The 14,278-nt window shown below is 45.1% G+C and overlaps 1 protein-coding gene across 2 annotated transcripts in view; it reads left to right on the top strand.

Annotated features, from left to right (window-relative positions):
* The first annotated feature begins 5,020 nt into the window (after positions 1 to 5,020).
* Positions 5,021 to 14,278, top strand: part of LOC137645833 (EF-hand calcium-binding domain-containing protein 7-like) — a 34,240-nt gene continuing 24,982 nt past the window's right edge. The window contains exon 1 of one of the 2 annotated variants that reach the window (XR_011045355.1): positions 5,021 to 5,170. Coding sequence is in view for 1 of the 2 variants with exons in the window: in XM_068378808.1 (XP_068234909.1) it covers positions 5,908 to 7,536 (1,629 nt within the window). In the remaining variant the exon portion in view is untranslated. Of the gene's footprint in view, positions 7,537 to 14,278 lie in introns of both variants that reach the window. The other variant, XM_068378808.1, reaches the window with a different exon arrangement.

Raw genomic sequence — 14,278 nt, 5'->3', positions numbered from 1 at the left:
GTGTAAGGGCTGAGAATAGCTGGGAGCCGTTCCATAGCTAATCTCATTCGTGGCTACTACTGGTACTCGAGACGTAAACAAACGGGCGCCATTGCTTAAATGACGTCACGTCCGTCTTTATCCTGAAGCCAGTTGCTTGCCCATCACCATGATACAGCAGAACAGGGTGGGACCTAAAACTGGACGAAGTAGCAGGGAGGGTCCATCAGGACGCCATGGCTATCTCACCCAAAAATAGATTTTTCGCTTCGCTCAAAATCCGTTTTTTGGGCTCAAGCCATGGCGTCCTGATGGAAGAATACCAGAGAATCAATGTATCGTGGTAGATTTTCCCCTAATAGTAAGTGCCAAGGCATTGACAAATTAGCATAGTAATCTTGGTAAAGAACCGTAGGGAAGAAGCATCCTGCCCCCCTTGGCAGTGAAGTTCCCACGGGCCATGCCGACGTCAAAGTGGTATTGAAGGACTATTCATCCTGATAGAAGAACTTGAAGAACTTGGAGATGAAGCTGAATGTTTGGTATTTGTATAGGAACATTCTGAAAAGCAGACCAGTGGTGGTTGGGCACTGTATGTTGAGAAGGATGATTCATCTCCAGGGTATGAAGAGTAAGTATTCGTATTGGAACATTACATAATCAGAGTGAATATAAATTAAGAGTTAGTATCTTAATTTCTCCATAACCATAAGGAAAAGGGGATAATAAAACTATGACAGGTATGTATTTCATAGTAAGTAGGAGCTGATTGAGACGCACAGGTAATAAAATAGAAATTTTAATTCACAAATGCAGAAATTAAATAAATTACAGCAATAAGTAAAGTTCATTTACAGTAATTATAATGTACATAGTAATAAAGACTTGCTCTTGAATCTGAAAAGGAATTTCAAGTTTATTAGTAGGCACTCGTTCTCGAGGAACGCAAGTCTTTGATTAAAACACATCATGCTCAGGGCATGCGGCACTTGTGTGACAACTATGACATTTCACCTGGGATAAGAACAGTTATAAAAGCACTAAGTGTTTTCGACATCACTATGTATCGCTCGAGGGTCAACATAGGCACCCGAAGAGTTAGAGTCCCAAGTAACTCACTGTTCTACGCAGAGTTAGGTGCAGGTTTCATAACACTACCTGTGGCTACCACAAAATGTTTGACTTCGTGCACTTGTTTCGCATAATGTTTAAAGAAAGCGCGCGAGGACTTCCAGCCTGTGAAGTTTTTAAGCCTTTCAAAGTCCATACTCTGAAAGAAATTCAGAGATGATGCAACTTTCCTAGGATCATGACCAGCGGGTGTACTGTCAGGATCCGCTCTGCGAATGAAGTAGGTGATTTTCGCTCTTAATTGTTTCAGTGACAGGTCGCTGCCCGATGTTTCTCCTTTGAAGAGTTGGCCTCCACCAAAGTTCGAAGTTCTGCGAAGATAGACCTTGAGGCTCTCTACTGGGCATAGAGAGACATCTTCCTTCAGGGGCCATATTCTCCAGGGGCCCCATCTTTTGGTGGGTAATTCATTTTTGGCGAGAAACGTCGGATCAGGGGAGAGGGTAACGTCTCCTGTATCGGTAAACAGGATGTGTCCGTCTTCTCTTGATAATGCCACTATTTCGCTGACTCGAGCTCCCGAAGCAAGAGCAAAGAGAAATATAACTTTCTGAGTCAGATCCTTGAGAGGGCATGAATCATTATCCAAGTTGGAGGCGAAATGGAGCACCTTGTCTAGTGACCAGGAGATCGGTTTCGGTGGGGGTGCTGGGCGTAGGCGAGCACATGCTTTCGGTAGTTTGTTGAAGATGTCGCTGGACAGATCAATTTGGAAAGCATATAGAATTGGTCTGGTCAAGGCCGATTTGCAGGTTGAAATCGTATTGGCTGCTAATCCCTGTCCATGAAGGTGAATAAAGAAGGACATGCAGAAATCAATCGTGATTTCTTTAGGATTTTTTGTCTTGACGAAGGAGACCCATTTCCTCCAGGATGATTCGTATTGCCGTCTTGTGGATTCGGTCTTGTATTCCTCTAGGAAGTCCAGACTTTTCTTCGAGATCCCAAACCTCTTCTTTGCGGCTAGGGAGAGAAAATCATGAGATGAAGGTCCTTGATTTTCGATGGTGAAGCAAAGACAGTCGACTTCTGTACTTGTTGGAAGAGAACTGGGCCCGGGAGAGGGATCAGCTTGGGCTGCAGCTCCAGGACCAGGGGGCACCAGTTGCTCCGGGGCCACTTGGGAGCCACTAGGGCCGCAGTCCCTTTGAAGGTTCTCAGTTTGGAGAGGACTTTCAACAGAAGGTTGGTGGGAGGGAACAGGTAGATCTTGGACCATCTGTTCCAGTCCAGTGACATGGCATCCACTGCTTCTGCCTTGGGGTCCTCGTACGGGGCCACATACCGAGGAAGTTGATTGTTGTCGCTCGTTGCAAAGAGATCTATCTGAAGTTCTGGGACTTGGTGAGAGATGAAGGAGAACGATCTTGCGTCTAGAGACCATTCCGACTCTATCGGGTTTGTCCGAGATAGAGCATCCGCTGTCACGTTGCGGAATCCTTGTAGGTGAACTGCAGACAGGTGCCACTTCTTCTTCTCTGCCAGACGGAAGATTGGGAGAAGCACCTGATTTATCTGGGGCGATCTTGAGCCTTGGCGATTGAGACAACGAACTACCACCGAGTTGTCTAGGGTTAGACGAATGTGGATCGAGGGCGGCGGGGATAACTTCTTCAGAGTTAGAAGGACCGCCATGGCCTCCAAGATGTTTATATGGAACGTCTTGAACAGGGGAGACCAGGTGCCTTGAGCCTGTTTTTGGTGGGAGTGACCTCCCCAACCCTCCAGCGAAGCGTCCGTGTGGATGTTGAGTGATGGAGGAGGGTGTTGGAGAGGAATGGACCTTTTCAGGGCCTTTGCTTCTGACCACAGCTTTAGGAGAAGTCGAAGTCTGTTTGGAAGCCGTCTCTTGAGGTCTCTTCGAGCGATGGATGCAGAACGTCTCCAGACTCCCGCGGCATCCTTTAGCTGTGCACGAAGCACTGGGTTTGTTACTGAGGCGAACTGTAGAGAGCCTAGAACTCGTTCCTGCTGGCGTCTTGAAATTCGTTTGGATTTCAGCAGTCGCTTGACAGACCCTGCTATTTCCTTCCTTTTCTTCTGGGGGATGGAAAGGCGGTGTGACTGAAGGTTCCATTGGATTCCCAACCACTGGAACTTCTGAGCTGGAGAGAGGCGAGATTTCTTCTCGTTGATCTTGAATCCCAGGTGTTCTATGTACTGGGTGACTTTGTTGCAAGATTTTACACAATCTTCGGGCGATGGAGCCCAGACTAGCCAGTCGTCGAGGTAGGCCATCACCTGGACGTTTCGGAGGCGGAGCTGTTGTACTATGGCGTCCGCCAGCTTTGTGAAGATCCGAGGGGCCACGTTGAGGCCGAAGGGCATGGCCCGGAAGGCGTAGCTTTTCCTTTGGAGTCGAAATCCTAGGTAGGAGGAAGCGTGATGGTTCATTGGAACGTGCCAGTAGGCATCCGCCAGGTCTATGGAGACTGTGTAGGAACCTCGAGGCAGAAGGGTCCTTATCTGTTGAAGAGTCAGCATCTTGAACTTGTCGTTCGCTATGAACTTGTTGAGGGGGGATAAGTCCAGAATGACTCTGAGTTTGTCGGAGTCTTTCTTGGGGACACAAAACAGTCTCCCTTGGAACCTGGTGGACTTTACCTTCCTTATCACCTTCTTGTTCAAGAGATCTAGGACATATTCTTCCAGAAGGGGGGTTGATTGTTGGAAGAATTGCTGGAAGGTTGGGGGTGGTTGAGTCCAACTCCAGCCTAGACCCTTCTTGACGATGCTGTGTGCCCAGGGATCGAAGGTCCAACGATCCTGGAATTGGCGGAGTCTTCCTCCCACCGGAAGCACTTCATTGCTTCTATCATCAGGACGCCATGGCTTGAGCCCAAAAATAATAATAATAATAATAATAATAATAATAATAATAATAATAATAATAATAATAATAATAATAATAATAACAGAATGAGTCCCGTTTAGGTACTACCGCTAAAGTTATTGGGTCCTTTAACTGGTCAGACAGTACAACAATGTATCTCCCTCTCTGGTTACTGCTTATTTTTTTTTCCCTTTGCCTACTCATGCACCGAGTAGTCTGGCATATTCTTTCCACATTCTCCTCTGTTCTTATACTCCCGGCAACACCGACATTACCAAACAATTCTTCTTCGCTCAAGGGGATATCATACAGTGGAAGGCCATATGTCTGAGGCCTTAATTCGTCTTGCAATTGATTAGTTATAACTGATGATGATAATGATACACACACACACACACACACACACACACACATATATATATATATATATATATATATATATATATATATATATATATATATATATATATATATATATATATACACATACATATTTCTGAAACTATTCATTTGCGACTGGAACAAGTGTCATTTTCGAAGAGAGCGTAATTTTTCTATAAGAAAAAGTATTTTTTTTCCTAGGTTACATTGCCATGTAATACACTACTATAATACATATATATATATATATATATATATATATATATATATATATATATATATATATATATATATATATATATATATATGTGTGTGTGTGTGTGTGTGTGTGTGTGTGTGTGTGTGCGCGCGCGCAACCCTGTTTAAATAATGAGCAATAAGAATTTTATGTATTAGCAAAGACAATACACGATTATCTTTGATGTATTAGAATATAGCCCTTCAATTTAAACTTATACCACTGTATTCTTTTTTATCACCCTTCAAAACACACCATATGCTCATAACTATTATATTTGTTATTGTATTCTTACAACTTTAATTATATATTATAGGCAAGAAAACAAAGGATATAACGAGCAGTTGTATATTTGTGCTTTCTGAGTCATGGCTTGGGGTTGGGATGGTGGGTGGCAAGGGTGGAAGGTTCCGTACCGGGGTCATCGGGATGTTTGGGTTGGGACTGGGAGTGGGACAGGGAGTGGAGTGAGAGTGTGTGAGTGAGTGAGTAACGTGGGAAAATGATAGGAGCAGACGGACGAGTCTCAGGAACTGCACGTAGTCGTAGACGTCTTAAGTTGGATTTCTACTTGGTGTGGAATTTGATAGTCTTCTCTTTACTAATTGGTATGTTCATATACCTGATTTTCTTCTTTAAATAACACCATTGCCAGATCGATCAAGCGGTATACCGATGAGTAGTGTAGCGACTGTACATGGAGGAAAGTGAATGAAAATTTCCAGTTTTGAAATGGTTCTCGCTATCACAACTGACTGACGTTTGCATGATAACTTGATGCCAGCTGGACTGCTGCAGCCTTGACATTCCTTACTGCCAGATGGCTCTCAGCAGCCGGCTTGTGCCCTAATTAAGAGCTTCTTCGCTACGCCTCGGCTCAAGCTTTTTCAAGTCCTATTGTAAGTCAGGTGGTCGAGATGTGTCAGTGGTTGGCCTCTTAACTAACCCATGTCCCCGGTGTCCCTTCAACGTTGAGTTTTTTACATAGCATTTGGATTTCTTGTTTTGAAAGTGGAACATTTTTTAGGGAAAGAGACCTAGCCTAGGCTACCTTGAAGCAGGACGTTGGTTGTTAGGCTTCGGTAGTATACTGTATACCCAGTTATATCCCCCCATAGTGTATCATTAGGCTAGACTGCCATTAACAGCAGGAAAGGTATTAATAAGACATTAAGCTAACCGTAGCTTGATTGTTGCCGGAATATATTCTTTAATACAATAGGCTTGACAGAATCTATAGCTTGGTCTGAGCTGGCCTTCTGTGTCAGTTTGAGTAAACCTGGAGCAAGCCTAGCATATACCTTGTGGTACCTTCTGTACACTAGGATAATTCTATTGAGAAAAAATGGAGGCAGATGAATGCAGACCAAGACAGCTTCATGCTGCTTATTTGTGTGTGAAATCGACCGTGGCGGAAGATCTAAACAGTGCTGATGAGCTGCGGAGAGCATTGCAGTATGCTGGTCTCAATCCAACGACTGTTTTCATCGATAGTACCTGGAAAGAGGGAGAGACTGAGAGCATCACTTATGAGGCTTATTGCAACATTGCAGAACAGATGCCAGAAATTATCATAGATGACATTAACACGCTGTTTATGAAAGTCTTTGGATCTAGCGATGGAAAGGTGGGAGAGAACGAGTTCCGCAATATGATAGGATGTGGAGATCATTCGAGATGTTTGAGTGATTCGGATTTGGACTACATCCTTCAGGAGGCCAGTGTTACTGAAAATGGCATGGTTGATTGCAACAAATTAAGCAAGGTGATTATCCATACCATTAATGAGATGAAACAACTGAGCCTGCAAAAATTAGAAGAGCGATCCAATTATCAGCGCATCAATTCAAAGACGTTCACTCGCAAGAAGAGAGGAAAATTTGCAAGTTCTGAGGCTAATGGGTCAACTCCACATCGTTCTTTACTGGATTTGGATGGGTGGAATCAAGCAAGCTTGAAGGGTTGTTTCTATTTAGATAAGCAAAATGTGTTGGCACATCAGTACTCTATGGAAATATCTTGTATGGGTCCAACTGTTGTGAAGATGACCCCACAAATTGTAAAGAAATATGAAAAACATGGTCCAGTGGATACGTTGGCTTATATTTTCCGTGAATCTCCTGAAGGTATGAGGAATTATATTGGTTTCACTGATCGCAGAGATGTTGATGGAACATTTTATTGGCAAGACACTTTGAAAGAGGGTCGATATGTTGTAATTCCATACACTACTGGTTGTAGGCTGAGAGAAAGAGAACATGAACCTGAGGGTGTTATAGATTTAGTGGAAAATAAAGGAAAAGTTCAGTTAACACAAGAGCTTCGTTTAATCCTTGAGGAAGTTTTCAAGCAAGTTGATTTGGATGGAAATGGCCGTCTCAATCGACAGGAATTTAATCTTTACAACTGGCGTACATCTGGTGAAGAAGTTCAGGATGATGAATGGGATGTTCTTCAAAATAACTTTGATGTTGATGATGGGGAATTGACCTTTAATGGATTTATGGCCCTCCATCAGTTAGAAGCCGAGGACAATAATGGGGACTCTGAGGACTTGTGGGTTTCACTCGAAGCGATGGGCTATAACCGTCAAGGCCAGCAAGACCAAGCAGCTCCATTCGTTGTTAGCATTTATAGTCAGGTGTGTCAGCCGACCATTATGGTTTCAGGCTTGAAAAGTGGCGGTCTATTATTGGATAAAGCAGTTGTGAGATCAATCATGGAAAATTCTGAACCCATGAAAATCAAGAATATGTTAGACCTAATAAAATATGAACATATTGGTGATCACCGAGGTAGTGTCGTTATTCAAAACAAGGCTCACAGTAAAGTGACTGTTAGAGTTGACTGCAGCAAGAGTGTCAATGTAGCAACAAATCGGCCGAGTTTAGATTGGACTGTTGAAGTAGCAGGCAAGTCTGCAATAATAGTGCACCAGCTGATGCCTCAAAGGCCAGAGGAAGATTGGAATGTGGTTTGTGTTGAGTCCTTGGTTAAGTAGTTTATAGACAGTTGATGTAGATAGACCAACTAATACAATATGAGCAATCCTTATTTGTTGCTACAGGACCTCATGCTATTGAATAGTGGCTGTTGTTTGTCTGCCTTTATGTTGTTTATAATTTTTTTGGTTGCTCACTGAACTGCATAGTCAAAGAGAGTTTAACCAAAGCTTTGTAGCTACTGTAAAATACAGTGCTGGATACAAGTACTGTTTCTATAATGAAGTTCTTGAGTGGCATACAGTATTTAATTTGAAGCTTGAAATATTTTGCAATTTGTTAGTAAATACTAAGTACAGTATTGTAGTACAGTCTTAATGAAATTTATTTCGGCAAGTTTTATTAGCAAGAACTTATCCTTATGTTGTATAATTAACCATGCATGAAATTTGTTTGAATTTTGTATGTAATTTTATTTTGTTTGTGAACTGGAATGTATCTATTGAGATCTTGTTGTAAAACAGGTAAATTTTTCTTCATTTGTGGACTTCTATTCTTGGTATAGCTCTCTATATAGAGTACACAACTGTCGTTGTGATGGATGAAACGCAGACTTTTTGGTAAAGGCTTTAGTTGATTGAAAGCTTGCCTCATTATTGAAAAGAAAGCTCATCAGTTTCTCATTTACTTTTGCTCAAAAACCATATGTTGTTTGATGACAATGAGAGGCTGCATACAAAAGAACTCCTTCTCAGTGAGTTTAATTTTGTCATTATGCTTTTATGATTTGACAGTGGAAAATTTCTTTGTCAATGTAAATATATGAGGGTGTTTTTGGGTTGCTACTTAAGCATACGGTAGCTGTATGTAAAAAATATTCTTGAAGTTTTTCGTATTCATGTTTGTACTGTATTAGGTTAAGTGGAAGAATTGGATTACTGTATAACCAAAGATGTTGATCTCCTAAGTATGAAGGGTAAAATGTATGTTAGGTTTCAGGTCTGAAATCTTTATAACTATTTTTTTTATCTTTTTCACAGATTTAGAAATATTTTCATAGATATGTTAGTGTCTTTGTGATATAGGTTTATGCAGTACATGTTAGTAGTTTCATGATACTGTTTTTCAGAGTATTGTCTACTGTATTGTACTAAAATATTAGGGTGAAAAATATTTTAACTAGATACTTTGTTTAGTACAATTTTAATTAAGATGCAGTACTACGATAGTACTCTTAGTTCAAGTTGTAGCTCTTGTTGTCATAGGGTATAGTGTAGGCTAGCTGTTATAATATCGCATTCATGAACTAAGCTGTAAATATTATTAATATTGAATTGTTGAAGCTCTGTAATTTTTTTGGTCTGAATAAATTCCTGGCCTATCATTCTGGACAGTAGACATACTAAAACATTCAATGGTGTATGACCTCTATATCTCTTATTCATATAAATTTACTATACTTGATAGGTTTCCCAAAAGACCTATGAACCTGGTGAATATTTCCATTTGTTTATTAAGCCCAGTTTACCTCCTGCACATGTTTGTTGTGGTTATGGATCATCCTTCTTTGTTCCATGTTAATCACTTCACTAATCTATGTTTAGTTTCCATTTTCATCTTTCATTTATTTAGGCAAAACAGTTTTCAATATTAAACTTACCCGATAATCATGTAGCTGTCAACTCCGTTGCCCGACAGAATTCTATGGAGGGATACGCCAGCTATCACAATACTAGAAGGGGGTGTACTTACCAGCGCCACCTGTGGCCAGGTACTCAATCATTTGTTGTTTACACCTCCTCAATTATTCCTCTGTCGTGCTTCCGGCTAGACGTTCTGGGATACGCTCATGGTCTTCGAGTTTATTCATGGATATTTGGTGAAGTATTCTCTTAGATTAACGGCTGTCGCATACTGGAATCCTTTTTATATTAGCTAGTTAGCTTTTATATAAACTCTGATTAACGGTTAATGAATTTTTGCTTGTTTTTTGGATCACCCTTTGACTTACTCTTTGAAACAAGATGTCTGACGTTTCGCAAGCTCCCTCCCATAGACGATGTAGGTCTTGCAATAGGCGTATTCCGAAGGTCTCGGTAGATCCTCACACCGCTTGTTCTGACTGTAGGGACAGGCCCTGTCTATTAGAAAATCGGTGTGAGGAGTGCGCCGGACTTTCGGAATTGGATTTTGTACGTCTTTTAAAATATTCATCCAAGTTAGAGAGAACTAGAGCTAGGAGAAGTTCTTCTCACTCTTCTATGTTTTCCTCACCTCATGATCCCCTACCTTTTCCTACCCCTGTAGTGGCTACCCCCGAACCTACTGTGTGCCCTCCGCCTGATATGTCAACTGTTTTGCGTGCTATTCAGGCTTTAGGAGATAAAGTAGAATCAGTGGTAAGTGACCATAAGTCTCTGATGGCCGAGGTTAAAGAACTGAAGGTCAAGAGTGCAGTGGGTGGAAATAGTGCCAGTGCTGTGACGAGTGCTAGTGTCTGTGCAGTGCCAAGTGCTAGTGGTGCCAGTGTGGTGCGTGAGGATTTTTCTGTGCGAGCCAGTCGTCCTCCCAGTCCGGGACCTCTTGCAAGCTCCCATGCCCAGGGGAGAAGCAATGTCGAAGGGCTTAAGGGTTCGACAGGCCTTGTTAGGCGCACAGAATTATCCTCGGTGGTTGCGGGCGTGTCTTCCTTAGACCGTCACTCCCACCTGCAGACGATTGAGCCCGTCTTCTCGTCCGCTGATCTTCATGCAGGGAAGAAACGTTGGTCTCAGGTCTCGAGACCGCTGAAACGTAGAGTTCAGTCAGCGAGTGCTCAGCCAGGTTGCAGTCATTGGCTCAGCTCCGACTCGCCTCTGTCATCGATCGACAGTACTCCGCCCAAGAGGAGTAAGGTTCTGCCTATACAGACCCCGACTGTGACTTTACCTCAGTCTTTTATCGCTTCTGCCGACCCCAAGTGGACCCTGCTTCAGTCCATGCAAGTTCAGCTTTCGGACTTTATGCGTGAATGTCGGGCTGAGAGTGTTGCACCTCCTGCACTCCCTCCACCTGTTCTCGCTGCACCTGTGCTCGCCCAGCCTGCACCTGCTCCGCCTGTGCTCTCCCAGCCTGCACCTGCTCCGCCTGCACTCCCTCCACCTGTTCTCGCTGCACCTGTGCTCGCCCAGCCTGCACCTGCTCCGCCTGTGCTCGCCCAGCCTGCACCTGCTCCGCCTGGTCGCAGCACCATCTGCCAGGCGTACGATATTGAACCACTTTCGGAGTTTGCTGTTCACAGTGTTGTTCAGCCTCAGCCTTCTTTAAGGCAATCTCTGCTTAGGGATCAGGAGAGTTACACTCTTCCTCCTCCTCCCCTTGTTGCTCCACCAGTGGTGCAACTCTCGGTTGGGGTACAACAACCTCTCCCCTCCGTGAGTCTGTCTGCTGCACCAGCGCTGCACCGAGTTCAACCCTCATCTAGGCAAGCTCATCTACACCATGCACTTGCGCCTCAGGAGCCTCAGCTTGCTAGAACTTTACCTTGTTCTGCGCAGCCTCAACCTTCTCATGCTCCACTCATCTCTCAGGAACAGGAACGGACTACTCCGCCTCCGTCCTCCGCTCAGCTGGTGCAATCCTTGGGTGCAACTCTTGCTAGGAGTCAACCTCCTTCACCCTTGCACCTGCCTTCTGCTCCGACTGTTGTTCAACCTATGCAGTCTGAACCTCAGGTTCTCCCTCAAGTTGAGGAAACCTCTGTTGTTGTTCCTTCCCGTTCTGACTCTGCGGTTCAGCATTCTGGTCCTTTTGCTTCGCTACCTTCTGCTGATGAAGTGTCGGATGATGAGGAGGCACATCTTGATCCCTCATCAGACGTGGAGGAGTCTAAGCTTTCTCCATTGTCTGTTGATTTTAGAAAGGTCTTGGCTCTACTCAGGGAGCTTTACCCTGACCACTTCGTCTCTGCTGTTCCCCGCTCTCCTCCATCTGAGTTTTCGCTAGGCGTGCAACAAGCTAAGTCGAGCTATACTAAGCTTGTCCTAGCTAGATCCTCCAAGAGGGCCTTAAGGACCTTAGGGGAGTGGCTTCAGTCTAAACAACACCTGGGCAAGACTTCCTTCATGTTCCCTCCAACGAAGCTCGCATCGAAAGGTTGCGTTTGGTATGCCACAGGGGAAGCACCAGGCTTGGGAGTTCCTGCCTCTGCCCAGGCTGACTTCTCAAGTCTGGTGGACTCGCCTAGGAGGACTGCGATGAGACGCTCGAAGGTTTGTTGGACCTTCTCAGACCTGGATCATCTTCTGAAAGGGTTGTTCAGAGCGTTCGAAATGTTCAATTTTCTCGACTGGTGCCTGGGAGCCCTCAGCAAGAAAACATCTTCTGCGGACAAAGACTCTGCCATGTTGATTATGTCCTGCATGGATAAGGCTATCAGGGATGGATCGGGTGAGCTAGCGTCGTTATTTGTATCAGGGGTGTTGAAGAAAAGAGAACAACTGTGTTCCTTCCTCTCAGCCAGCATTACACCGTGCCAGCGGTCACAGCTCCTTTTTGCTCCACTCTCAAAGTTCCTCTTTCCCGAGGAGCTAGTTAAGGACTTGTCGGCTGCCCTGATACAGAAGGACACGCACGATCTTGTAGCTTCATCGGCTCGTAAGTCTAAGGTTACCACCTCTGTCCCCAAGACTTATCGCTCTCCAGTGGCTGATACCCCGGCCACTAGGTTCATACCGCCCTTTCGTGGTAGAGCCCCCAGCCGAGGAAGCTCCCGTCCAGTCTCTCACAGGGGCAAGTCTAAGAAAGGACCCAGGACATCAAAGGGAAAGCACTGACTCTCAGATTCTCCAGACAACAGTAGGTGCCAGGCTCAAGATCTTCTGGCAAGCCTGGGAGAAGAGAGGTGCAGACGCACAGTCTGTCAGTTGGCTGAGGTACGGTTACAGGATTCCATTCTGCCTCAAACCGCCTCTGACCACATCGCCCATCAACCTCTCTCCCAACTACAAAGAAGAGGACAAGAGGCTAGCATTGCAACAGGAGGTGTCGCTACTTGTGCAGAAGAAGGCAGTGGTTATAGTCCGGGATCATCAATCCCCGGGCTTCTACAACCGTCTCTTTCTTGTGGCCAAAAAGACAGGAGGTTGGAGACCGGTGCTGGACGTCAGCTCTCTCAACGAGTATGTCACCAAGCAGACGTTCACTATGGAGACGACCAAGTCGGTCTTAGCAGCGGTCAGACAGGAGGACTGGATGGTCTCGTTGGACTTGAAAGATGCATACTTTCACGTTCCCATTCATCCAGACTCCCAACCTTTCCTGAGATTCGTTTTCGGAAAGGTTGTCTATCAGTTCCAAGCCCTGTGTTTTGGCCTAAGCACAGCTCCTATGGTCTTTACTCATCTGATGAGGAATGTAGCGAAATTCCTGCACTTATCGAACATCAGAGCCTCCCTCTACCTAGACGACTGGCTGTTGAGAGCCTCCACGAGTCGTCGTTGTCTGGAGAACCTCTCTTGGACTTTAGATCTAATCAGAGACCTAGGTCTATTAGTCAATTTAGAGAAATCTCAACTCATTCCCTCCCAATCCATTGTGTACCTGGGAATGGAGATTCAGAGTCGGGATTTTCGGGCTTTTCCATCGGCCCCCAGGATAAACCAAGCCCTACAGTGCATCATGAGCATGCTGAAGAGGAGCAATTGCTCAGTGAGACAGTGGATGAGTCTCACAGGGACCCTCTCATCTCTGGCCCTGTTTGTCGAGCTGGGGAGACTCCACCTCTGCCCTCTTCAATTCCATCTTGCAGCTCATTGGGACAAGGGCTCGACTCTAGAAGCAGTCTCTATCCCTATCAACCAAGAGATGAAGACCACTCTCCGGTGGTGGAAGCACAATCTTCTTCTCAAGGAGGGTCTATCATTGGCCATCCAGACCCCCCATCTTCATCTCTTCTCGGATGCATCGGACTCGGGCTGGGGTGCGACCTTGGACGGACGGGAATGCTCAGGAGTGTGGAACAAGGAACAAGGATTACTCCACATCAATTGCAAGGAACTGTTAGCAGTCCATCTTGCCCTGTTGAACTTCAAGTCCCTCCTGCTAGGCAAAGTGGTGGAGGTCAATTCAGACAACACCACAGCCTTGGCTTACATCTCCAAGCAAGGAGGGACCCATTCGAGGAGCCTTTACGAGATCGCAAGGGACCTCCTCATTTGGTCAAGAGGTCTAAACCTCACTCTGGTCACGAGGTTCATCCAGGGCGATATGAATGTTTCAGCAGATCGCCTCAGCAGAAGGAATCAGGTCATTCCCACGGAATGGACCCTCCACAAGAGTGTGTGCAACAAACTTTGGACGTTGTGGGGTCAACCTACCATAGACCTGTTTGCCACCTCCATCACCAAGAGACTTCCGCTTTATTGTTCCCCTGTTCCAGACCCTGCAGCGGTTCATGTAGATGCTTTTCTTCTGAACTGGTCCCATCTCGACCTGTACGCATTCCCTCCGTTCAAGATTATAAACAAAGTTCTGCAGAAATTCGTCTCGCACGAAGGGACACGGCTGACGCTGGTTGCTCCCCTTTGGCCTGCAAGAGAATGGTACACAGAGGTACGTCAATGGCTAGTCGACTTCCCCAGGACTCTACCTCTAAGAGTGGACCTTCTACGTCAACCACACGTAGACAGGTTGCACCCAAACCTCCACGCTCTTCGACTGACTGCCTTCAGACTGTCGAAAGATTCGCTAGAGCTAGAGGCTTTTCGAAGGAGGCAGCCAGTGCGATTGCCAGAG

Source organism: Palaemon carinicauda, chromosome 8 (assembly GCF_036898095.1).
Source record: "Palaemon carinicauda isolate YSFRI2023 chromosome 8, ASM3689809v2, whole genome shotgun sequence".
NCBI classification, from domain to species: Eukaryota; Metazoa; Arthropoda; class Malacostraca; order Decapoda; family Palaemonidae; genus Palaemon; species Palaemon carinicauda.
This window is presented reverse-complemented; position numbering and strand designations above follow the sequence as displayed.